This window comes from Crocuta crocuta, unplaced genomic scaffold (assembly GCF_008692635.1).
Source record: "Crocuta crocuta isolate KB4526 unplaced genomic scaffold, BGI_CrCroc_1.0 scaffold127, whole genome shotgun sequence".
Taxonomy (NCBI): Eukaryota; Metazoa; Chordata; class Mammalia; order Carnivora; family Hyaenidae; genus Crocuta; species Crocuta crocuta.
The window spans coordinates 8,865,012-8,891,800 of record NW_027532008.1 but is presented as its reverse complement, the minus strand read 5'-3'; the positions used below and the strand labels follow the sequence as shown (position 1 = coordinate 8,891,800).

At 51.4% G+C, this 26,789-nt stretch overlaps 1 protein-coding gene across 5 annotated transcripts in view; it reads right to left on the bottom strand.

Moving 5' to 3' along the window:
- CAPZB (capping actin protein of muscle Z-line subunit beta) overlaps window positions 1-26,789 on the bottom strand; it is a 133,460-nt gene that overhangs the window by 106,430 nt on the left and 241 nt on the right. For 2 of the 5 annotated variants that reach the window (XM_077775891.1, XM_077775890.1), the window contains exon 1: window positions 25,710-25,798. The exons of 1 other annotated variant lie outside the window; for it this stretch is intronic. In XM_077775891.1, the coding sequence (XP_077632017.1) occupies window positions 25,710-25,729 (20 nt within the window). In that variant the 5' untranslated portion in view covers window positions 25,730-25,798. Of the gene's footprint in view, window positions 1-25,709; window positions 25,826-26,789 lie in introns of those variants that run through there. 2 more of the 5 variants (XM_077775892.1, XM_077775893.1) reach the window with 2 other exon arrangements.

Genomic DNA, 26,789 nt, shown 5'->3' with positions numbered 1-26,789 from the left:
GGGCTTCCTGTTGGTCATGTTGGTTTTTAAAAAGGAAGATAAGGGGTACCTGGGTGGTTCAGTCAGGTAAGCACAGACTCTTGATTTCAGCTCAGGTCATGATCTCACGGTTGTGGGATCGAGCCCCATGTAGGGCTCCAAGCCAAGCAAGGAACCTACTTAAGATATTCTCTTTCTCTCTCTCTCCTCCTCTACCCTCCCCCACTCACACTTTCTCTCAAAGGGGGAAAAAAAAGATTCTCTCTGCTCCTCCCCCACTCACATTCACGAACTCTCTCTAATATAAAAAACAAAGTGCTCCTGGATTAAAAAAAAAAGGGGGGGGCCAGGTAAAAAACTACCTGTGGCCTATGACCATAATGAACCAAAACCCACATGTACGTGAGAAATAAGAGAAGTTATTAAAAATGAGACTCTTAACAATGATTTTCCCTTCTACAATCCAAACTTCTCACCATGAGGCTTTATCAGACTGAACCATATGAAACCACCAATGCCAACCACTGCTGGCCTACGAAGACGGCAACTTCATGTGGCTCAGCTTCAGAGTTTTATAATTAAGTTTTACTAACCTCAGACATTCACAGCTTTTGTCCCTATTCTATGCCTCCCCCACCTCCCAGTGTAGACAAACCTCTCCACATATGTGGGCAAACAAGCCGATGGGTCTGCAAACCAACCTTCACAAAACTGTAATCCAAAAAGGTAGGGAAGTCCTCCTAAGAGGACATGAAACAGCTGATTTAAAAAAACAAAACAAACAAACAAACAAACAAAAAGCCAGAGGAGCCTGGGTGGCTCAGTTGGTTAAGTGACTGACTCCTGATTTCAGCTCTGGTCATGATCTTGTGGTGTGTGAGTTCGAGTGTGGAGTCAGGCTCTGCACTGACAGTGAGGAGCCTGCTTGGGATTCTCACTCTCTCCTTCTCTCTCTGCTCTCAAATAAATAAACTTAGAGGGGGCCTGGGTAGCTCAGTTGGTTAAACGTCCAACTCTGGTTCAGGTCATGATCTCACAGCTCATGAGTTCGAGCCCCACATCAGACTCTGTGCTGACAGCTCAGAGCCTGGAGCCTGCTTTGGGGGGGGGAGGGGTGTCTCTNGTTGGTTAAACGTCCAACTCTGGTTCAGGTCATGATCTCACAGCTCATGAGTTCGAGCCCCACATCAGACTCTGTGCTGACAGCTCAGAGCCTGGAGCCTGCTTTGGGGGGGGGAGGGGTGTCTCTCTCAAAAATAAACATTAAAAAAAATTTTTAATAAACTTAAAAAAAAAAGAAAACAGCCAGTGAAAGGCAATTGCACTGCATCTGAGCCCTGTTCTGAAAGCCACGGGCAGGCCTCCGCACACCACTGTGTGAACGTGGCACTTCTAAGCTGCAAATTCAAAGGGTAGAAAGGCCTTCACTTGGTCAGGGAAGCCAGGTGCAGAGTCCAGCACCGCAGCCTTCTGTACGAGGGGGTGGATGCGGCGGGGGCCAGCTCCACCGCTGCTGGGCTCCCCTCACTTCTGCCTGCCCTTCCACAGGCCTCTTTCATCCCCCCCCCCAGAACCCCAGCTTTCAGGCCAGCGTCTCAGAGGGCGTTTGCTTCCCTTTCCTGGCCTCGGGGCACAACCATTTCTACTGCATGAGGGACCCCGATTCCCGGTGCCCAGAAAACAGGATCTGAAGGACAGGAAGGCGCACTGGGAATTGGGAACGGCAGACTGAACAGCCGCTTGTGGAGGGGGTACAATGTCTTTTAAACGTAAGCACACAAGTAGAAAACATCTAGACAAACACGTATACCACACTCCTAGCACCATTGCTGGGGTGGACTTCGGGGTGGTTCCACTTTCCAAATCACACATCTCTAGGCTGTTTAAATAGAGTATTACTTTTATAGGGAGAAAAACAGGAAATTGAAGTATTTTTAAAAAGGGAATGAGAGATCTGCTTTGATTCACTTCTTTCTCAAACTTCCCACCACTCCTCGCTCAGCCCACTGGCTTCTACTTCAGAGTTCCCACAGAGTAGAATTTATTTACACAAAAAAGGGAAAAGGGGTCAGGAGAAAGAAACATCATGTACTGTAAGGTCCCCCAGGCCCGGCACTGTGCTAGGGACTTCATCCACGTCATCTGCCCGTTTGATTAGCTGATGAGCGTCCTGGCCCTTTGGAAGAGCTGCGAGGGTCATCTGGAGGCAGCCAAGGGCTATAGCCAAAGATCCGCCCCCTCACAGGGGGCACTGGCCCCCAGGGACCCCAGTCATCTCTGGAGAAGGGCACCCAGGGCTAGGTTAGCCTCATTTACTCTTCAAAACAACCCCTTGCGGTAGTTTACTGAGATCAGCGCCTCAGATTCAACGATGAGTAGGAGAGCTCATCGTCAATCAGAGCGCAAGCTTCCTGAAGTCAGAGCTTTATTCCCTGCCGCGTCCTCGGCACCCAGAACAGTGTGGATCACGGGAGAAGCCTCCAGAAGTACTGCTGCTGGATGCAGGGACAGAACACCACAGGCTTGAAGAGGGGGAGTGACTTGCACAAGGCTGCCCAGCTACTAAGCAGATGGGCGGTCAGCTTTGGCTCCAACACAACAAGGCTTGCCGCTGTGGGTCTCTACCGCTTCAGGGCGGCCAAGGGAGCCAGAGAATGGTTTAGGACGAAGCTGCGCCTCTTCCTCTCTCCCCCAGCCCACTGCCAGGTCCTGGAGCTCCTAAGCCGAGCAGGGGTATCCCAGCAGGAGTGTGTTCAAAGCAAGCCCTTCATGGGCATGTGTGGAGGACACAAGCTTACTAGATGGGCTGGCCTCCACCCGCCCTGCCCCTCACCTCACTCCTAAACCCTTACAGCCACTAACCCCAACTTGAGCACTACTGTAAAGTCTCTCCCAAGAAATCTAATTGAACCTTTACTTAAAACAAGAGGTGTTTTTGTTTTAAGTTTTAAATGTTTAGGGGCGCCTGGGTGGCTCAGTCAGTTAAGCATCCGACTTCGGCTCAGTTCCTGATCTCACAGTCCATGAGTTCAAACCCTGCTTCAGGCTCTGTGCTGACAGCTCAGAGCCTGGAGCCTGCTTCAGATTCTGTGTCTCCCTCTCTCTCTGCCCCTCCCCTGCTTACACTCTGTCTCTCTCTCAAAAATAAAGTAAAAATCTAAAAAAAAAAATTTTTTTTTAAGTTTTAAATGTTTAAGTGAACAGATTTATTTTTAAGACAGCCATCGCAGGGGCACCTGGGTGGTTCAGTGGGTTAAGCATCCAACTTCGGCTCAAGTCATGCTCTCATGGTTGTTGGGTTCAAGCCCCATGTGGACAGCTCAGAACTTTGGGCCTGCTTCGGATTCTGTGTCTCCCTCTCTCTCTGCCCCCTCCCCCATCACCCCCCTCTCAAAAATAAACATTAAGAAGTAACTAAACAAACAAATAAATGAGATAGTGCATTTACTTAATGTCTTGAATACCACGCCAAGAACACAGGGGAGTTCAGTGAGTAAGTGCTATTGCTATTAAAGACAAAATCATAAAATCTAGTCCATCTGGTCCAACACTCCCTCATTACAGATAGGGAAACTGAGACCTAAGGAAGGGAAGTTAACTTCCAATTGTCCTATATGGCACCTGTCACGGTACCTTATGAACAGAGGGTACCCGCAAACGTACTGTGAAAATAGTGCACATGAAATAGCAGTAGTACTGGATATGAAACAACATATTCACCTAATCTGCTTAGGAATCACTTAAATCACTTAATGGTATTCCCTATGGCTACAATCTAGAATAATTTTTTTAAGTTAAAGAAACTTTTTCAGTGGTAATCAACATTCACCTGGACTTGCACTGGCCCAACACCGTAGCCACTAGCCACTCCTGGTTATTTACATTAATAAAATTAATTAATAAAATTAATAAAAATTAAATAACACAAAATACTCAGTTCCCCATCACACTAGCCACAATGGAAGTGCTACGTGTCTAAAGGGCGCTGGACGGCACGGATACAGAACGTTCCCATTATTACGGAAAGTTCTGGCAGGCAGCACGGCTGTCGACAGAAGACATCCTTAAGCAATGTTTAATTTCTTAAACAGTGAGTCTGATTTACTAAATCCTACTGTCTCCTAAGTGGCCCTAAGAGAAGATCAGAAAGACTTCATTAGCCTTCCTTTTCTTGTGCAAATTTGCATATTCTTATCGTCTGATTTCCCTCAAAAAGTTATAAACAATGTATTATTGGGGGAGAGAGGGTGTCAGGTAGGGGTCTAGAAGGCCACGGGGACTAAGGACAGGTCAAAGTAAATATGAGTTTAATTAAATGTGTTCTGAGCAAACACATCCCTTCTACCCACGATCCTCCACCCACGTCAGTAAAGGGAACATGCTTCCAAACAGGTCAGTGGTCCACTTACCAGGGCTCCTTCCGCAGAAGGGCCGTAAAAGGGCTAGTAGTTTACCTCTACTACGCGTTTCTAGTTTTGCAACAGGATATGATGAGTGCACAGGGTAATTTCTTTTACAATTTAACTCTAACACTAAAATACTCAGGTGACCCCACCGAAGCCCAGCACAGCCTCCCACTCTCTCCTTTCAATGGTCCGCAGAGCACTGTTGCAATGTTGGAATAAGACCCAGAGAGCGATCCTCTCTGCAGCTGTGCCCACTTCCATCACCTCTGAGGTCCCCGCAAGCTGGCACCCCCTTCTAGATGCCAGGAAGGCTCCTGGGATCCTAGGGCATGACCAAATCAAAGGCTCATCCGAGCCTCTGTGTGATAGTGAGGCCCTTTCAAAAAAAATAATCACAGGGATGATGCAGAAGCATTTTTATAATTCTCCACCCTTTACACGTTAAAAAGGGGAAAGTAAAGGATTTATTCGTATTTGTTATGTCTTTAAAAAATGAGTAAGGAAAAGAAACACAGCTACACAAAAGCTTACCCATGAAGATCTGCGGCAGAATTATTCCTAACATCCCAAACCCGGAAGCAACCCCAAACGTTCACAAACTGGTAAAAGGACACACTGTAAGATACCCACCCTGTGGAACACTACAGAATCCTACACAGCAGTGAAAAGGAACAAACTACCAATACAGCCAACCACTTGAATGAATTTCAAAAAAAATCAGGCTAAGTGAAAGAAGCCAAACACAAAAGCCCACGTACTGTGATTTCCATGAAATTAAAGAGAAGACAAAACCCAAGTAACAAGGCAGATCAGTGATTGCACAGGGGTGGGGAAGGGGAGGCCGAGAGATGCAGAGGTACAAGGGAGCTTGTGAGGACAAAGGGACTTTTCTACAACTCGGTGTGGTGGCGGCTACAGGATTATTATCAAAACTCATTAAACCCAACACTTAAAACTGGTGAATTTCACTGCATGGAAATAATGCCTCGATAAACACAACAAAACAAAACAAGAGAGAGACCTGGGAATATTACCAGTGTCAGATCATGGATTTGGGGAAGGTGGGGCACGCAGGAGGGGATGGGCACACGAGGGCAAGGACAGGAGGGAGACTATTCACTACACAGTGCTTTATGCAAGGATTCTTATTTTTCATCTTGGGATTGCACTGCCCCTTCCAAAGTTGAGTTATTTTTTTTTTTTTAAGTTTATTTATTTTGAGACAGCGAGAGAGAATGAGAATCCCAAGCAGGCTCTGCACTGTCAGCACAGAGCCTGACACAGGGCTCAAACTCACGAACCAGATATCATAACCTGAGCTGAAATCAAGGGTTGGATGCTCAACCAACTGAGCCACCCAGGCGCCCCCTGTGTTACAATTCTTTCAAAGCCAGACTCAGAGGAGAGCTGTGGGTACTGGCTCAGCTGGGGCAGGGTGACCCGAGGCCTGGTTCTTGTCTGATGAACTACAGGCATGAAATCTTAAAGGGGGGTGGGGAGGCGGAGAAGTGGAAAGCCGCTACATCCAAACAGAGTTGAATGTAGAAAATCATCTCCTCTTCTCCCAGAGGCCAGCACTACTGGTCCCGGCCCTCCCGTGTTATTAGAAAAAGGGGGTGGGGAGGTACCTGGGTGGCTCAGTTGGTTAAGTGTCTGACATCAACTCAGGTCATCATCTCATGGTTCATGGGTTCGAGCCCCATGTCTGGCTCTGTGCTGACAGCTCAGAGCCTGGAGCCTGATTAGAATTCTGTGTCTCTCTCTGCCCCTCCCCTACTTGCTCTCTCTCTCTCCCTCTCTCTCTCTCAGAAATAAACATTAGGAAAAAAAAAAAACAGTGGGGATGCCTGGGTGGCTCAGTTGGTTAAGTGTCCAACTCTTGATATAGGCTCAGATCATGATCTCATGGTTTATTTGAGATCGAGCCCCACGTCAGGCTCTGCACTGCAGTGTGGAGCCTGCTTGGGATTCTCTCTCTCCCTCTCTCTTTCCCTCCCCTGCTTGCACTCTCTCTCAAAATAAACATTAAAGAAAAAAAACTTAAAGAGGAAAAAAAAGGAAAAGTAACAGTGACTGTTTGTTGAGCATGTCCTATATACCCCAGGTGCTACACTACTCATCTGACGTGTATCATCTCATTGATAACAGCAAGGCCAGCAACGTGCCCGGAGCCCTTGCTACACACCAGGCGCAATGGCAGGGGGGGTACCTGTTTCATTTCCCATAACCTCCAACAGACCCTATGAGGGGGCACCAGCCCCACAGGGTTAAACGACACCCAAAGCTACGCAGCTGGACGTGGAGGAGCCAGGACACAGCTCCAGCAGCCCGGCTTTACATCCGTGTCCAAGAACGACTCTGTTCCCGGGACAGACGCAACACGAACCACGACGCTCACGTCGCCCACCCCAGTGCTCTGTGCTCTTGGCCTCGTCCGTGGCAGGACAGCCCTGCCATGAGGGTGGTCCGCTCCCACGCGAGAGAGGGGACCAGAGGGACGGAGGAGCTCAGGACGCTGCCAGGCTCCGAGGCCTTATTCTTTGTACTAGGCCAAGCCGCTCCACTGGCTAACAAGCCATGAGAGCTGAAACCCAAATAAAAATAAGAAGCACGTGGGAAGACAAAATGTTCCTGAGCTGCAGTATTTTTAAATCTCTATTTCTCCGAGCAAATGAATGACGTGTCCAGGTCAGAGTCCCAAGCTGCCGTCAGAGGAGCGGGGACACTACAGGGGTACCAGTGAACGGCACCCTGGAATTCTGGAGCCTGGAGAGACCCTGGTGCTCATCAGTCTGATATAAAGAAGAAATGGGAGGGGAGGAGGCTGGGGGGCTCAGTTGATTAAGCGTCACTCTTGATTTCTGCTCAGGTCATAATCTCACAATATGTGAGACTGAGCCCCGCATCAGGCTCTGCATTGACAGCGCATGTCCTGCTTGGGATTCTCATATTCTCTCTCTCTGCCCCTCACCCCTCCTCTATCTCTCAAAATAAATAAATAAACTTAAAGGAGGAGGAGGAGGAAGAGGAGGAGAAACGAAAAAGAAACAGCAGCAGCAGCAGCAGCAGCAGCAGCAGCAGCAGCAGAAATAGGGAAGAAAATTCTCATGCCAGAGACGGGAAGGGAAGCATTCGTCATCACACAGCACGTCAGGGGCCAGGACGCAGCCTGAGGTCAGGGCCCCAGAGTCCTGGAGCAGCGTCCCCGGGTCTGCAACACTTCCCGTGTGGTGTGCAGATTGCCAGAGTCTGAGAGAGGTTCTAGAGAGGTATGGACGAATGGAATTCAGAGGTTACCTATTTTTAATATGCACAAAAAATATGACTAGCACCTCAAATGTGACCTTACAGCTGTTTCTGCTTAGGAAGAGGCGAAAGCAAATGGAGGTGTTAGGCTTAGGCCAATTTGAAGAAAACCATTAAATAATGATAAAGGTAACATAAAAATATGGCGGAGTGCTGGGAGGCAGCCAAGCGGGGAAACGCATCTTACACCATCCTGGGCTCTCCCTGGCACCAGGCTAAAGCAAGAAACCAAAGGAGAAGGTGAAACACAGAGAGTGAGAGAACAGAGGTGTAGAGCCCCATGGGTAACCCCACCCTCACCCAGGGAGTGGTGCCTGCAGCCGCGGGCCTCCAGGGGCCATGCTCGCCACTCCCAAGCTGATCCAGCCCCAGCCAATGGTCTTCCCACCCCAAGCACACGAAGACCCCAATGCCAAGCAACAGCCCAGTCAAGGGGCACGGGCATCCTGGGTCCTGTGTACTGCAGTCAAGGTAGCCTTACTCTGCTCCCAATGCTTGAGCCAGTTGTGAGGGTTTAATCCATTTTCTTCCCCTCGGTGATGCAGATGTCACAGACTCTCCCTTCTATTTTGCCACATGCTTCTGTTGCACTCCCGGTGCGGGAAGGCCAGGAGTCCCCCCTCTAAGTCTCCTGGGTGATTAAGAGCCCACATTACCAGGGCTATTTTGGTTTAAAGTACAATTCAGGTTCAGAAACACCGTGCCACGCCTCCCCTCGTCTGTCTCCACAGCAGCGTCAGATGCTGGATCTGGGGCCGGAAGCCACGTGGGGCAGCAAGGGCTCTGAGGGGCTAAGCCCGCCCACCCGAAGGTCTCCAGGAACGCAACGCTCATCTAACATCACCAGGGAGACAAAGGGTCTTCTGATCACACCCACGTCAGCTTCGCTCCAAGAGGCAGAAGCACCCGGCCCGGCTGTTTAAAGACAGAAAAAGTGACCCCGGAGCACTCAAGTCTTCTCAGACTTTGGGAAAGAGTCACTCATTGCTGGGAAACTATGTCTCTAATACTTACAGATGCAATGCTTTTCCCCACAACTCCCCTCCCAACTACAACCACAAAAATCAAAACTTAGGAAAGAACTCTATTAAAATCTAATTTTTAAAAAATTTTTTGAAGTTTGTTTTTAAGAGAGAGAGTGTGTATGTGAGTGGGGCAGGGGCAGAGAGAGGGACACAGAGGATCCAAAGCACAGAGCCCGATGTGGAGCTCGAACCCACAAACTGCGAGATCATGACTGGAGCTGAAAGCAGACGCTTAAACGACTGAGCCACCCCGGCACCTCTCAAATCTTATTTTTAACCCATCATCAGGGTAACTACCTCTACGTCACCAGGCAGATGGGGCACGGCCACACCCAGGGCTCATTCGGCACTCTGCGTCTAATGGCTGGTCCTCGCTCTCTGCAAACTCACCTACCCGGGGAAATGTAGGTGTAAGCCCGGATTCAATACCCGGGGCACTTCTGCGGTGCCGCCCAGACATGTGCAGAGCGGCAGAACCTCCGGGCTGCCCAATGCGCACGTTCCCCGAGACAGAACAAGGCGATGCTCTGCCTCCGTTTCAGCTCTCGCACCCTCAACAGGAGTCCTTCTCGCGGGCTCTTTTTTTGTTGTTTTAAAAGTCTTTTTTTCATGCTTGTTTATTTTGAGCAAGAGACAGAGTGTGAGCAGGGGAGGGGAGGAGAGAGTGGGAGACACAGAATCTGAAGCAGGTTCCGGGCTCAGAACCTGATGCGAGGGCTCGAACTCATGAACGGTGAGATCACCACCTGAGCTGAAGTCTGGCACTTAACTGACTGAGCCCCCCAGGCGCCTCTCGCAGGCTCTTTAGTGTCCCCTTTTCCATACCTGCAAGCGCTTTGCTTACTTTGTGGTCTAGAAGTGGCCCCAGGCTCCGTGGCGCGGGAAGCACGAAGGAGGTGTGTGCATGGCAGCCAGGCATCGCTCAGACACCAGTTACCCTGCGGTGGCTCCCGACTGTGATGTTAATGAACCAACCGCACCAAATGGTGTCCTTCAGCAGAAACACACATAATACAAGGTGTTTTTGTTTTTTTTTTAATGCTTCACATGAGATCCTCAGACCTTAATCATCTTGTAGCCAAAAGTCTGTGCCCTTTTAACAAACTCGATTTTCCCGGTGCCCTCCAGCCCCTGGCAACCTCTGTTCCGTTCTGCTTCTGAGTCTGACTGTTCTTTGTTTGGATTCCACATGTAAGTGAGACCATACAGTATTTGTCTATCCGGTTATGTATTAAACAGAGGACAAAAACGTTGTGACCGGAGGATCCCAGGAACCGTAGGTAGGCTGCGTTTCTCCTAGAAGCAATGGTTCAGGATTTGCTAATTCACTGTTCGTGGTGACTTTACAGAATGATAACTGTGAGCAACAGCAATAGATTGTATACACGTAGGTAGGAAGGGAGTTCATATCTCAAGACACAATCACATGGAGTGGGGGGAGAGTTCACACCCTCAAGACTCGATCACATGGGCAGAGAGAGTTCACACCCACAACATAACAATATGGCAGGGAGAGGGTTCATACCCACAAGACACGATCACACGTGCAAGAAGAGTTCATACCAACAGACACAATCACATGGATGGGGAGAGAGTTCATGATCACAAGACACAATCACATGGGCGAGGAGGTTCATACCCACAAGAACAATCACATGAGCAGACAGTTCATACCTCAGATACAACCTACAGGAACAATGTCATAACATGCAATAAGCAAATANAGACAGAGTGTGAGCAGGGGAGGGGAGGAGAGAGTGGGAGACACAGAATCTGAAGCAGGTTCCGGGCTCAGAACCTGATGCGAGGGCTCGAACTCATGAACGGTGAGATCACCACCTGAGCTGAAGTCTGGCACTTAACTGACTGAGCCCCCCAGGCGCCTCTCGCAGGCTCTTTAGTGTCCCCTTTTCCATACCTGCAAGCGCTTTGCTGACTTTGTGGTCTAGAAGTGGCCCCAGGCTCCGTGGCGCGGGAAGCACGAAGGAGGTGTGTGCATGGCAGCCAGGCATCGCTCAGACACCAGTTACCCTGCGGTGGCTCCCGACTGTGATGTTAATGAACCAACCGCACCAAATGGTGTCCTTCAGCAGAAACACACATAATACAAGGTGTTGTTTTTTTTTTTTTTAATGCTTCACATGAGATCCTCAGACCTTAATCATCTTGTAGCCAAAAGTCTGTGCCCTTTTAACAAACTCGATTTTCCCGGTGCCCTCCAGCCCCTGGCAACCTCTGTTCCGTTCTGCTTCTGAGTCTGACTGTTCTTTGTTTGGATTCCACATGTAAGTGAGACCATACAGTATTTGTCTATCCGGTTATGTATTAAACAGAGGACAAAAACGTTGTGACCGGAGGATCCCAGGAACCGTAGGTAGGCTGCGTTTCTCCTAGAAGCAATGGTTCAGGATTTGCTAATTCACTGTTCGTGGTGACTTTACAGAATGATAACTGTGAGCAACAGCAATAGATTGTATACACGTAGGTAGGAAGGGAGTTCATATCTCAAGACACAATCACATGGAGTGGGGGGAGAGTTCACACCCTCAAGACTCGATCACATGGGCAGAGAGAGTTCACACCCACAACATAACAATATGGCAGGGAGAGGGTTCATACCCACAAGACACGATCACACGTGCAAGAAGAGTTCATACCAACAGACACAATCACATGGATGGGGAGAGAGTTCATGATCACAAGACACAATCACATGGGCGAGGAGGTTCATACCCACAAGAACAATCACATGAGCAGACAGTTCATACCTCAGATACAACCTACAGGAACAATGTCATAACATGCAATAAGCAAATAAGGGGACCAGAAAAAATGCTGTAAAAAAAAAAAAAAAAAGCCTTCACACTATTAAAAAAAAAAACATGTAACAGCAAGGAAATATTAACCCCTACTTATCCAATAATAGGGGAATGGTTAAGCAAATGACAGCATTAACCAGTTGAAACACTAGTCATTTAAAACGTTCACGAGGAGCGCCTGGGTGGCTCAGTTGGTTAAGCATACCACTCCTGCTCAAGTCATGATCTTGTGGTTTATGAGTTCAAGCCCTGTATCGGGCTGGCTGTTGTCAGCAACAGCCTGTTTTGGATCCTCTGTCCCCTTCTCTCTGTTCCTCCCCTGCTCAACACATGGATGGTGCTCTCCTCTCAAAAATAAATATTAAAAAGAAAAGTTCAGAGGCGCCTGGGTGGCTCAGTCAGTTGAGTGTTTGGCTTCAGCTCAGGTCATGATCTCATGGTTCACGGGGCCGAGCCCCGCGTCAGGCTCTGTGCTAACAGCTCAGAGCCTGGAAACTGCTTCAGATTCTGTGTCTCCTCTCTCTGGCCCTCCCCCATTTGCACTCTGTCTCTCACTGTCACAAATAAATAAATGTAAAAAAAAAAAAAATTAAAAATAAAGGTTCATGAAAATTTTGTTAACAAGAAAATTCTTGTGAAAAAAGAGCACAACATATAAATCACACAGACAATATAAACACAATCCACAAAAAACCTTTAAAACCCAGGCAGACATTGAAGCAATATACCAAAAGGTTAATAGTGGCTGTGGGCAGGGTAAGATTATGGGCAAGTTTTTCTTTCCTTTCTGTATTTTCCAACTTTTCTATAATGAACACATTACTTTTAAAATAAAAGGAAAAACACTGAACTCTTAAAAAATAATACTGTCAGATTCCGAAGGGTACCTAATGGCAGGGAACGGGGTCAGGAAGCTTCCCAGGGTCCCTGCCACTGTGTTCCCCCCAACTAGATGGCCATGTGTCTCCACCGGGCTGTGGGCTCTTGAGGGCCAGGCCCTCCTTTCACTCAGTGGAGTGTCACAGGACGCGGCCCAGGGCACAGGACACTCAACACACCGTGATGGGGGCAGCGGCACTGAAGCAGCAGCAAATCTCACTCCTGGGAAGAGGGCATCAACTGGTAAGCCTCATGGGTAAGGGTTGTGTTGTGTTGCAGGTCGGGTCAGGGTGCAGAGAGGGCATGGAAATGGATGAGGGTGAAGTCGGAGCCTCCTTCACGACACGGGCCATCCTTCACAAGTGACTCCTGCTGGGTCACATTGAACTCTCCCACCCCCACCCTTCTGGCACCGTTGGCTGAATTACTGCCAGTTCTCTGGAACGTGCCACGTTCTCCGGAACGTGCAGTTCCTCTGCCTGTTGTGTCTCCACCACTCACCCTCCCAGCAAATGAGTCTTTTCATCTCGATCCTGACAAAAGCCTCTTCTCCTGAAATCTCTGCTGTGGTCCCCACACAGCCAGTCACTCCCTTCACTGGACCCGCACACACCCCCTTCCAGCGATCATCTTCGGCTCCACAGCTTCTCTGGACAGACACGTGAATGGTCTCCTTATAGATACCAAAATGGTCTTTATTATGCCCACCCCCCAGCAGAGCCCAGAGTATTGTTACATATTTGCATGCATGCATGGGTGAGTGGATGGATGGATGGATGATGGGGGGCAGACAGGATGTGGAGGGCTATGGTGGTCAGAGAAGGCTTGGTGGCCACAAGGGGACAGAACCAGGCCTGGAGGCAAGCAGGGTGGACACAGGAAGAAGGCAGGCAGGCAAGGAGGTGGACGCTGCAAGCTGAGACCCAGAGAGACAAACAAGCCAGACCCTGAGGGTCACCAACTTCAGGCGGTCCTCAGAGGAGCCTCTCTTCTGTCAACAGTTACAGGAGTTTACTTCAATGCATACTTGCTACCTAAGGCAACTGGTACTGGTTTTCCAGTCATGGTAGCGACAACGGTTCCCTCCTACTAAATATCTTCAGTTAAACATGAGGCAATTTCAAGAAAAATTAATGGTTCTGATATGAAGACGATGTGGCAAAAAGCATGGAGGCCACCACTAGATAGGACATTACTGCAGGAAAGCAAGGAGCTCTCTCAGCTTGGGCAGAACAGGAAGCCAGANAGGATCTCAGAAGTTACCAGGGCAAAGTGACAGGAAAGACCAGGGGTGGGGGTGGGGGGGATATGCTTGCTCTCCTTAGCCCTACAACCCACTCTTGAGGGTTGACTGTAAGGAAGTGACTCTAAGGAGGGGAAAACGTACATATATATGTGTGCATCTAGATAAACAGAAATCATATAGATTAACAGATAATCGGTAACCCCTGCAACTAAGACACAGTGAAGGGCTTACAAACCGGTCATTTACTGAACCCTCACAACCCGCATGAGGCAGGCATTCTAACATGACCGTTCCAGAGAGCAGCGAGGACAGAGGAGCCCGACTCTGAGCTCTGCTTTACTCAACACGGTCACATTTAACGGCTGTATTATATACCGCTGTGCCGCTGTACCATCATTTTTCAGCCTCCTGCTGGTCGTTCAGTTCCCCTGCGCCCTTCCACGGCGATTCCTGTCTCCTACGGACACGCCGCAAGGTAGGAGCTAGAACCAAAGAGCCCGGGTTGGAATCCAGACCCGCCCCTTGATTTCTTCTTTAACGAAGGGCGCTGGCTTTCTGGGCTCGGCAACCCGACCGCCAGGAAGCTCTCTCCTGACATCACGGTGGAGAAGTGTGGTGTCTGCATGCATCGCTGGAGAAGTGCATTCAAAGAGGAGTTTGCAAACGCGCCTGAGTTCATGCAGCAGCAAAGACAACAGCCCGCTTGAGGATGTAGAGTCCAGATTCTAGTGTCAGACGCAGGACCCCAGTGCCGATCGCCCTAGACACGTACTGTGGAATTGGGGTGAGCCACAAGCCCCGTGCGAGCAGCAAAATTCCATGACCGAAGACGTTACGTGCAAAGGCTTTAAAGTCATAGCAGCCAGGTTCCAGTCCCAGCTCTGCCATTTATTAGCAATTTACATCAAGTCTCCAAATTTCCATAATTATGATTTACACAAAGTCCGAAATTCACAGGATCCCATGCTTAGGAGAATTCTGGGGGCTCAAGAGGATAATGCACGTCGAGTGCTAAGTAGGGTGGGGAGCGACACCTGCCAGGGCCATCCTTTCCTGGTCAGCTCCGAGGACTCGCTAAAGGCTTCAGCCGCCTTTGAATCCGCTTGTACTTGTTACGACGCATGGCCCATCACCTGAGGCTCGGAAATTGTTTTTTCCATTTCCTGGGAGACTGAGGCATGGCCTGGAATTCACCGCATGGGGTTTTATCAGTTAATTCAGTGGCTCACGAGGCACTCTGAGCTCCTCCTAGGGAGGTCCAACACGATTTCTGTCCTTGTTCTGCTGATTAGTCACATGATGGGAGGGCCCTTCCTTGGGGACCATGGCAACCAGTACTTGCTTGTTATTTCAAGAAATGCCTTCTTGAGGATCAATATGTACCAAACAGACACTGTGGAATCAAAATAAAAGCAGGATCCTAGGGAAAACGCCCAGGATGCTTCTCCATCTGGAATGCCACAAGCTCAGAAACCACGCTCCGTGGCCAAGAGGGGAAAAAGCCTTAGAGCCCTGTGGTACCAGTTTGATGGCGGGCAAGGGGACAAGGGGACTCTAGGTGGCAGTTGAATAATCACTTCTGGAGGAAGCGATTTGATGGAAGAATGAAGAAATCAAGGTTGTTCTGGGACCATTTTCTAGGCATATCACCAAGTGCCAAGTAAGACAAAAAGGAATAAAGGCCATCAAGGGAGGCCACGGGGACCCTCCCCATCCTGCAGACAGGTGCCGACGTCCACAGCCCGGCATCCTCAGCTCTTTGAGATTAGGAACCCCTTTCAGTGCCTTAGACTGGTTTTACTTGGGGTTGGACTAATTCCACTGGTAATGTAGGTAGGCAGACGGCCATAGTCTCTCTGCTCATTTCTGGCTCTAGCTGCAGGTGTAGCCCAGCCAGGGCATGGAGTAAGCTGGTCCCGAATTCAAGTGCTAGCTTGATCACGGACGGCCGCTGTATCCCCACAGCGCATCATTTCAGAGCCCAGCGGAATATGCACAGAACAGAGGAGACCAGACAGGCAGAAGTAAAGCCTATACGGTGCTCAGGGTCTTAAGTGACTAAAGGTTAGAAGTTACAACGTGGGAAACAAGGTTCCCCCTTTAAATGAAGAACCACAGTCAAGGGAAGCTCATTCTTGTCGCATCTTAAGATGGGCTCCAAGCCATCAAAGCAAAACCAGGGGCAACCACCGAACACAGCCTGCTTTGAGCTGCAAAACATATAAAAGCACCAAAGAGCACTGGTTAGAACCACCAGCACGACCACTTTCCTCTGAACATGAAAACATCAGCCTGGGACCGGCTGTTCGTGTGTACTGATGACCGGAATCTAGAATCAGAAGACCAAGTCCAAAGGCCACCTCTGCCCCTTACCAGCTGTGTGACCTTGGACAAGACACATCTTCACTTCTGAGGCCTCCATTTCCATATCCGCAAAGTGTGTTGGGGGCACCATGTCCAAAATTGGGGCTGGGGACGATTACATGAGATGATATCCACAAAGCTCAGCACACGGGGGCTGGCCCAATGCAAGGCCCCCCGTATGATAAAGCCTCTAGGCCAAGGTGCCAAGGGCTGCGAGGTCCAAGAGCCAAGATCCCCGGAAGCCAGAAAGTCACAGCCTGCCCGTAGTGTGACCATCACACCTGCTTTTCAGACTCGTGGTATTCCTCATTACAGGGATATTCAGATGCAACCCAATTCTCTTCCCCATAGAACAGTGTTCATTTTCATGAATGATCAAGTCCCTATGGGTAATAATGAACCTGTAATAATGCCCACACAGGAGGCCTGAGCTACAGCACTTCATGAACCCTGTTCTTATTTAATCCTCTAACTACCCTGTGAAGAGGCAGATGTTACGTCCACTGCACAGATCAGGAAGCTGAGATGTAGAGAGTTTAAGGAGCTAGTTGAAGCTCACACAGTTCATAGGGAGCCCCAGTGGGAATCAGAGCCAGGAATCTCCTTCCACTATACCTTACCAGGCTGCCTTCCAACAAGTGTTCTCTTTGCCCATTTCCCCTTATTTTGCCTCCTTCTCCCTAAACCCCAACACTCTACATGCCTTAAAAATCAAACACTAGCCCTTAAAACAAAACATTCAGCCCCTAGGCAGCTAAGTCTGGCAGGTCTGTGGCAGTTCAGAAAATAACCACAGTCCGGGGAGGGGGGGGGGCGGTGTGCAGGAGTGACAAGCATCATGCCCCACTCCCCACAAAGGCCCTTGGATACCAAATGCAATGGGCCCTCCAGGGTTGGCCACTCATGCCAGAAGGAAAAAACGAAGCCATTTTCCAGACTAAGCTCCAAACTAAGTTGGAGCAAAAGCACCATTCCAAACAACTTGTTCAGGGATGGTCAGGTGCATCTCTGCAAGGTCCATAACTAACAAGCGTTTCCAGTGAACTCTGGGGGAAGGAATACTCCCCTGAGAGCCAGGTATTGACACAAAGTCTAAACTCCTTCCAACACAAAGCAAAGGGAGTTTCCACATTCTACCACCCCTGTGCTCCAGAATCCAGAGGGCCTGGGATCATTCCGATAGTCCAAGCCAACCATGTGACTCTGCACCCAGTGCTGAGTGCCCACCACGTGCAGAGTCACCAGTGAAGCTCAGAGCCACTGGGATGCCTGTTCCCAACCCCGACCCCACCGCTCAGGGTGGCTGCTCCCACCAACCCTGATCCCACCGCTGCCAGTGCCTCCCGACAACCTTCATGTCAGGGTGGCTTGAAGACTAATGGAAACACTGACCCAATCTCAGACGCAAACCCTGCTCAGCTCCTTCTGTTCTTGTCACCCTTGCCTAAAGCAGAACTGACAAGTGGGAGCCCAGCGCGGCCTCTGGACTGCCAGAGAGTGTCACACTTGTCACACCCTGCTCCAAGCGTTTAGTCTGTGTTGGGCTAAACTGCGTGAAGTGCTCATAAATTGGCCATTTTTTAACCTAGGAGAACAGCAATTTCATATGGTTCAACCTCACAGGGAAGGGGCGCTCACATTTATTAAGGGCTACCAGACATCCATTCATTCAACACTACGGGGCAATGGCCCGTGTGCCAGGGACAATGGAACACTGCGTGGCACTCACACTGAGGGGGCACTTACTGCTCCCCTTCCCTCCTGAGGCCCAGCAACAACTCGAGGCACTGGGAGATTCACCAACTGAAGCGGTTCAAGGTCATATAACTACTGAACTGGGCCCCTAGGCTCTCTCCCCTCAGAGGCCCCGCAGCCTGCCCCTGACAGTGGCGCGCAGGGCCGGGCCGGGCCTTCACAGCAAAAGGCCAGGGGAACCCTGCAAGGTTCTGTGCCACCAACAGAGTCTGCGCGAGGCTGCCCCAGTCACTAGGATGCGTTCTTGGTGCGCATCCTAGTGATCTGTCCCCGCCCAAAACGCCAAGATGTGACCTACCCATGGCATGCCGAGACATATCTATCACTCGAAGGTTTAGCAGGCAGCTTCCCAAAGACAGACTACAGCTCAGAAAGATCCATCCACTTTCATTTTAACAACTCGAATCAACAAAAGCTTCTATCGTCCGCACCCAGACTTCAACCACCACGGCTGGACCTGCAGGTGAACTGCTCTCAACCTCAGCCTCCTCGTTATAAAATAAGCTTCCTGGGGAGTCCACGCAGCACAGGCAGGAGAGCAGAATTCCACAAGTGTGCACTTGGGAGTGGGATGCACCGACGCCACAATGTTAACTCTGCCATGAGTGCCTGGGGCACAATGTTAATTCTGCCATGACTGCCTGGGGGCCTTGCAGCTAGCCACTCACTCAACCTCCCTGAGCTTCAGTTTCCTTATCTGCACCATGAGGAAGCCACCCTTCTAGGGCTGGGTTGAGAGAATTAAAGACCATGACCGTGTGCATCCAACACAGTGCAGAAGGCAGACACTTTCAAGATGCATGGAGAACACAGGAGGGAATCTTAATAACCCACAGAGTGAAAACTGCTAACTCGGGCATTTCCAATTCCTGCTGCACAAGTCAACTCCTCAAGGCCAAGTCAGAGAACTCAAGCCTCAGGACGACCAGAAGTCCACACCCACTATAGCCAAAAGAGATTTCAACACGGGAGCTGTCGGGAGGACACACCAGGAAGCCAGGACAGCACGGGTGGGAAATTCTCAAATTCCTGGCCACTGCCATGTAGGGGTCTGCGCTCCTCAGTGATGGGTCCCTATCCAGCCCCAGGGACTGTGGAGAGGCAAGCTGTGCTCAGCAGAGGAGCAAAGGTCTGATAAAATCAAAGCCAGATCAGTTAGTGAAGCAAGTGACTCAGGATCTCAGGGCTGTGAGTTTGAGCCCCACGTTGGGTGTAGAGATTACTTAAAAATAAAACCTTTAAAAAAAAAAAAAGTCAGCGATGAGACAGAAACTCAAGAGGCGCTCCTTCAGTGCCTACAATCAGACTCTTCACCAGGAGTCTGGGGTGATAAAGCTCCTCCTCTCAGCTTCTTAGCCCCAGATTCTATGCAGGAAGCCCGTTCACGGGCTACGCCTTTGGGGCCAAACCTCACCGTGGGGAAGCCTTCAGGAGCAACATCAGATGTGAGCAAGCCAGACCCGAACCCTCCAGCCATGGATCGCGGCTGCGGGTGAGAAGGACGAGGGCAACTGGTACCTCCTGGAAACACACAGCTCTGCTGGGAGGCCGCCCACGAAGAGGACGTGCAGAAGCATCTTTTCATAACTTAGTATTTTAAGTGAGAGACCTTTCACTCATCAAATGTAATGAGTCTCCTGCCTGAATCTTAGAGAAACCTCTGCAACAATAAGTCCAAACAATACTAACATCGCGGTCTCGCACCAGGTCCCAGCTCAGAAGGGGCCTGCGGAGCTCAGGGCTGGGACAGGAAGCTTCACAAGCAGTTTACGCGGGGCGGGGGAAGTTCAGGAGCTGAGAGCAGCGACAGCTGCTAACAGTCTTGCAGCGTGGTGAGATCTCTGTGGCCAGAACACACCAGGCTGCAAGCCCGTAAGACTGCTAGCCTTTGGGGGCACCTGGATGGCTCAGTCAGGTGAGCATCAGAATCTTGGTTTCAGTTAAGGTCATGATCCCAGGGTCGGGGGATCAAGCCCCACATCAGGCTCTGCACTAAGTGTGGAGCCTGCTTAAGATTCTCTCTCCCCTTCTGCTGCCCCTCTCTCCAGCTTGCAGGAGCACAGTCTCTCTTAAAAAAAAAAAAAAAAAAAAAACTGCCAGACTTTGGCAGAGAACTCTATTTCTTGGGCTCTCAGCACAATAGGGAACTACACTTGCCTCCCAAGCCGGCTGGGAGGTTAAGTGAAAAAGGACCCAGCAAACATCCCTATTAATAAAACAGTCAGATCGGGCACAATCTTCACTCGCCACACACAGAACCCCTCCATGCTCACAGGAACCCATACGGGGCAGGGGGATGGGAGCCATGGGGGCTGCAGTCTTGGAAGAAAATAGATGACTGTGGTGCTGGAAACTTATCCCTGGCAAGCTGCAGAGGAAGGCTCCTTTCCACAGGTTTCCAGAAAGAGACAGGTGGGGTGGGAAGAGGAGAAGCAGGGAAGAGGGAAGGCGAGTGGCTCCCTTACCTTAAGCTTAAGCCCTTCTGCTGTGCACATCCCCCTGCCTCCAATGTGGGGTTCCACAAGTGTGCCCCAGTCCGACAGACTCTCCGATTTACCAATCTCCATCTGCCTCCTCCACCCAAGACTCATATTCTGTGAGGTCTAGCCGATGGCTCGGTGAGCATCCACATGACAATGGCCGAATGGAGGAAAAGCCGAGAGGCAGCAGTGCCGGGGGTCCAGAGCGCAGGTTCTGGGGGTCCGACTGTTGAGGTGGGTCTAGGTTTCTTCGTCTGCATGATGAGGGTAACACCAGAACCTGCCTCATAGGGCTGCTCTGGGTATTCAGAAGCAGTCTAACAAAAAGTAGCTCCTGTTGGGATCACAGCCACCATGCAGAGACCCCCACCCTGCCCCCCTTGCCCCCCGCAGACTGGTGGACTTAGGTGCCTGCCTGCCCAGAGCCCAAGGCTGTGCAAGTGGAGCGGAACAGGGGGGCACCCGAAGATCCAGGATCGCGGGGCTCACCAGACTAAAATCCCCGCTCCGATGTTAGTAGGATATCAACGCTCTGCAGACACTACTATCTAGGATTTAAACTGAGCAGAAACTGCAAGTTGGATCAGTGATAAAGCAGCCTATCAGAATGCCTCACCAGGGAGCTCTGGGGACACAAGTGTCCCTCTCAGACCCAGAGGCGGTAAATCACAGAGTCTCACTCTGCCTTCCTATCTGTATCTTTTTCACTCATGTGTCCCTCTCCATACCTGCAGCCTCACAAGAGGCTGGAACCCTCATGACCCCCACCCCCCAGGCTGGTGCTGGCCAATGTCTCCCTCCCACGTCTCACCTCTTGGGGCCTTTGTACACACCACGGCCAGAGGACGCTTCCTAAAATACCACGACTCTGCCAGCCTCCTCAAATTTCTACCTGCTCCGTCAAATATTTCACTGGCTCCACACTGTCCCAGATCAAATGCAAACTCCTTAGCTTAGCAACTCCGGCGCTTCCCAACTGACTCCCAGGACCGAGGCACCCCCGCTCGCTGTCTACCCTGTGGCCGAGCTCTGACCTCACAAGGCTGACCAGACCCCCGAACTTTGCATTCGTTCCAGCCAGTGCCTGGAATGGCCTCTCCTTGACTGCACCCCACCCTGTCCTCTCGGCCTGGACAAGGCCTCCCCCAGCTTCACACCCAGCCCTCGCCCAAGCTGCCTGTGGGCCAGGTGGTCTGCAGGGCTTCCTGGAGGAAGTGGAATGCAGGCCGCGTGGACATGCACCCCTTGCTAGTAAAGCCTTTTCTATGCTACGTCCTTCCTGCCGCACTAAACTGTTTGGATGCCTCTCGTCTCCCCTTCTGGATTAGAGAATGGGGATTATGGCTTCTATTTGTGTCCCTTACTCTGCGGCATGCAAAATAAGACAAATAATAATCATAGCTACCACCTACTGTGTGCCAAGCGCTGATTAAGTACATTACAATTTTCCTTCTCCCAGTATCCCTGTAAAATGTTACCCTCATGCTACAAATCCAGAAACTGAGGCCAAGGGAGATTAGAACTCCAGATCGCCACGGAGGCAGGACTCCAACCCGCCTGTGCCCAGCTCCAAAGCCCACGTTCCATAGAGCAGGCGGCAAACACAGGGCAGGGACTCTCGGCTCTCAGAATGCATTCAGTCGGTGGTGATGAAGCATCAGGTGACCACTACAAGGTGTGGGGTGATGAGCGGGAACGAAACAGACAAGCGCCCCGCTCTCACAGAGCTCACGTGCTCTATCCGCAGTCCTGACCCTCTTCTTCCAATCTGGGAAGAAGGCAAGGATTCTGTTCCTCAGGGGTTCCACCAGGCACAGACAAGGCACCCAGACCCGAGAAACGGCATCGGGCTGCGACAATAAACAAGGGTCCAATGTACAGGAAGCCTTTTTTGTGAAGGAGAGCCTCGAGCTCTGTTAGGGAAGCCCTACATTCAAAGCACGGCCCAAAGCCAAGCAAACTTCAAAAGGCAGGACAGAGTGGAGGGAAGGGGTCTATCTCTGGAGTCAGAAAACCCAGTTCCCCCCACTCAATAGCCACAGAGGGACTCTCCACCTACCCCTTTGAACCTCATCTGTAATATGGTGATAATAATAGTGACTGTGTATGTAATTATGTGCCAGATGCTGTTAGAAGCACTTGACGTGTATTATCTCATTTAATCCCCATGACAAGTCTTATGAGGAGGTCCTGTTATTATCCCAAGGCAGTCTGGCTCCTAAGTCCTAACTGCTTATACTGTGCTGTCCCCCTTCCAAGGCAGAGCTGTCCTGGTGGGGCTGCCACACAGATCCAGTGGGGCTAAAGCTCGTAGCAGAGCGCGTGCACACGGCTGGTGTCCTATAGATGTACATCTCCGCATCCTTATGCTGAAACACGACCCTCTGAAATCCTAAGTTTGGAAATGGCACTGCCCGAGCTGGTCCTAAGGTGGGTGATCGTGTGACGGCATCCTCCGGCCTGGCACACCCACCCCACTCTCCTGGCTGGGATCTGCTGCACAGCGCACCTGCCCAGAGCCTGTGCTGCAGGCACTTCTGCGCACAGTTTCTGAGAAGCAGACTGAGTGTCCAGCACAGGAGTCGGCTGACCCCAGCCTGGAGTCCCAGGCCAGCCCCTTGCACCGGTCACTCAACGCCTCCAGCTTCAGGTGCCTCAAGTAACATGGGGGATGAGCTATAATCTCTGCCACCTTTCTGGATCACAAGAGCTCCTCTACCAATGGCAGCCACCCAGGCTGGGAGGGCAGGACTTCCACGGCACCACAAGGTTCCAGTTGTGGGCAGGAGAGCCGCTGGTGTGCAGAGGACTCACTTCCACAGTCATGGCAGAGGGAAGAACCGACACACTCCAGAAGGTCTGGGAGCAAAGCCTGGCACAAGCCAACTTTCCCTTAAATCTCCTGCCAGGTCTGCAAATGGCTTGCGGCTACATCAGTCAAGGTTCTTCCCTCTTAAACTTTAGGGAGGAGTGGCATCCCCACCCCCACCCCTCAAACTGTGTAAGCTGTGAGGGGTGGGCTCATCACTGCGTCCTTGGCACAGAAAGTTGCATAAAGCAGGCACTGAATACACAGAGAATTAATAGCTTCAGGTACCTCNGGTCTACTACGTGCCAGCCCAGCTACCAGCTACCAACTCTCTGGACTGCCAGTCATCCATCCTGTTCATAGACCTTCTGAGTTATAAATAGGAATATCTGCTTTCAAACTATGAGCTATCATCTCAATTTCAAGCTATCGATATCAATTGTTCGCTACTTTTTCCAAGCATTCCACCGAAGAGGCCAGTTGGGTTTAAATGCACACAAATGCATGTCCATGTGGGGTCTGAGCAGAAATGTCCCTCGTCCACACCAGGAGACCAGCCAAGACACATTAGTGTCAACTATATTGTTTCACCTTGCAACAATGTGACAGGCCTCTCTGTCAGCTCCTGTCAGGCAAAGCCATCTGTGAGCTGGAGGGACAACATGAGGGGGCCCCACCATCTAGCACCAGAATCAGAACTCTCAAGTTAGAATAATCATTCCTGACTTACAAGCTAGGGCTATGTAAGGAAAAGTTGTCTATGCATTCTTTACTGCTGCCAACAAAAATCATGGAATTTACTCCAAAGTCTAATGCATTTTAGATTCTATTTCAATTTTATTCTATTCTATTCTTTCAAATGCTATTTCCCTCCTTAGATAATGGAGATCTAGCTGTTTTCCCAACTATCACACCTACTGAAAATAAAAACCACAGTGGTCTTAATTCATCTACCTATTCTAAAATTTTTTTTTTATGTTTTGCTTATTTCTGAGAGAGAGAGAGAGACAGCATGAGCAGGGGAAGGTCAGAGAGAGAAGGAGATACAGAATCGGAAGCAGGCTCCAGGCTCTGAGCTGTCAGCACAGAGCCCGACGCGGAGCTCGAACCCACGAACCGTGAGATCATGACCTGAGCCGAAGTTGGACGCTTAACCAACTGAGCCACCCAGGCGCCCCTTCATCTACCTATTTGAAAATCCCACACCACCACTTGTGTCCCAGCCCAACTGACCAGTCGGATGATTAGAGGGATCAACTTGACAATAAGAAGTCCACAATTACGCAGAAGCCTAGGGGATACTAAGCGCACATTCCCCAAGTGGCTGAGTTCATGGACCACAGACACCCCAAAGGCCATTTCCTTCAGTGCCAGGTGCTGCTGTAGGCCCCAGGGGTGCAGCCATGGAAACAGCGCCTGTCCCGGCCCGTGCCAAATCCACACCTATTCCCCTCACCGTGCGATTACTGCTCTGTTCAGCAAGGTCTCCTGTGCAGAGGACCCAGGACACAACCAGTACCCGGTAAATGCTGCTGCCCCCTTGCCGTCTGAGTACCCCATTATTTTGTCTTCTCAACAGTGTCCTTCCTCTCTTGCGACACAGACGCAGCCCGGGACAGTGAGGAGGATGGAGTTCGGAGGCTGCCAGATTTTGCTTCCACCGGCTGAGCAACACCTCGAGTAAGTTACCCCACGTCCCTGCGGCAGCCTCCTCACCTGTATGACGGGGACAGTAAGTACCTGAAAGGGCTCTGTGTGGGTGCAAGGAGCTCAACTGCACAGCTCAGTGCCTGGCCCCGAGCAGCCCTCAGGGAAGGTTAGCCCTTTCCCTCCACCTCTTCCACAGCTCTATCAGACTGTCCAAATAAAACCCAAACACAGGACTCCCGAGAAGCATCATCGGTCGCCATGCAGCTCCTCCTGGGTCATTACGGGTCCCACCGCCTTTGGAGAATAGGGCACCCGGGGCTGAGCCAACATGCCCCTCCCTGCCAGGTACGTTGCTGCGAGCAGCCCCACCCGGCCATCCCATCCACGTTTCGCTCCCTGCTTTTGCCCCAAGAGCATGCTGATGACATCTCGCTCCGCTTTGCAAGTCCTCACCCAACACGGTCCAGGAGTACTTACTTCCCCACCCAGGTCTGGGGTGGGGCCACCTCCCCACAACATGCCCATAAGAGGAGTCCAGTGGCATCATAAATAGCATAAGCCACATTTTTAATCAATATACAGGAAGGCACCAAGAAAAAACTCTGCCACTCTTAATTAGTCATCCTGGTTCAGCAGCCACATCTCTTCATTAAACAAGAAACTGAGATCCTCAAAACACTCTGGGGCCCAAAGTCCACATGCAAACATCTGCCTGCACTGGGCAGGAGGAGCAGGTGGGTGGCCTGAGCTCTGTCAGCCCGTCTCCAAAGGCTCCTTGACCATGTACGGCACAAGCCCTCTGGCCCTTCCAGTCTGGGTGGTGAGTCCGCCCTGCAGAAGGCTGCAAGGCAGACGGAAGGCAGACTCACTTGCGGAGGCCCGGGTGAAACCTCAGGCCACCCAGAGGACCCCACGACTGCACCTGCCACCACGACTAAAACAAACACCACGGGTGGACCTGGCTAGCTGTCTCTCTCCGCGTCAGGCTCACCTGGTCCGAGCCACCTCCATAATCAGCAGTTCCGACCCTCACAAGCTGACAGTTCAGGGGGAAGGGGAGGCTGCGCCTGCTGGGCTGCATCGTCTCCACGCCGTTTGTTGGCCTCGGGGCCTCCTGACCCCACCCCCCACCCCAGGGGCTGCAGCCTCACAAGAGCGATTGTGCGTTCATTCCGGTCGGGTCGGCTCGCCCCACCTTCAGCCCTCGGCTCCCACTCAGGCCCCTGCACGACACCCCGCAAGCAACGCACGCGGGCAGCAACCGCGGAAAGGGCCCCGCAGAGCGCCGCGCTGCCTCCTGCCCTGCGGGCACACAGGTGCCCGCCCTTCCCTCGCTCGGTCCAGGCGGCCTCCCAGACGGGGGCAGCCCTCCACCTGAGTAGGCACAGCCCCGGGCCCGCCACCCTCCCCACGGGCTGGAGAGCTCCCGATGCTTCCCAGAGGCGGCAAAGAAGGTTCGCCCCGGGTAGAGGGGAGGGACCACCTGCGTCGGGGGCAGGGAGCAGGGCCCTGGAGGGAGGGTAGAGCCCAGGACAGAGGGGGGCTGACGCTAAGGGCCGTGAGAGGTCTAGGGAAGAGGATGGGAGGGGGTTCTTAACGTCCAGGCCGGGGCCACGGACGGAAGAGGGAGAGGTCTAGACTGAGGCCAAGGAGAGAAGGCTCCAGGCTGAAGCCATGGAGGAGCGGGGGAACAAATCTAGGCTGGGACCACTGGAGGAAGGGTTAACGGGGGTCCAGACTGAAACCACGGACAAGAGTCCGAGAGACGGAGGCCTAGCCCGGACCACGGGAGGGAGAAACGAAGGCCTACCCTGGCCGCAGGGACGGGGAAAGGGGACCTAGCCCGGGGTCCGGGCAGGAGATAGGGGAACCACGCCTGGGTCACCGGAGGGGGTGCCTGGCCTGGACCACGGGTCCAGGAGGGTCTAGCCGGGGCTGTGGGGGAGACTAGCGTGACCGAGAGGCGGAGAGTGGGACTCCAGTTTGAGCCAAGGGCGGGGGCTGGGAGAGGGAGGCAGGGTCGCTGCCCAGCTCTGCCGCCCGGGCCGGCAGCCCCCTCCCGAGCCCTGCA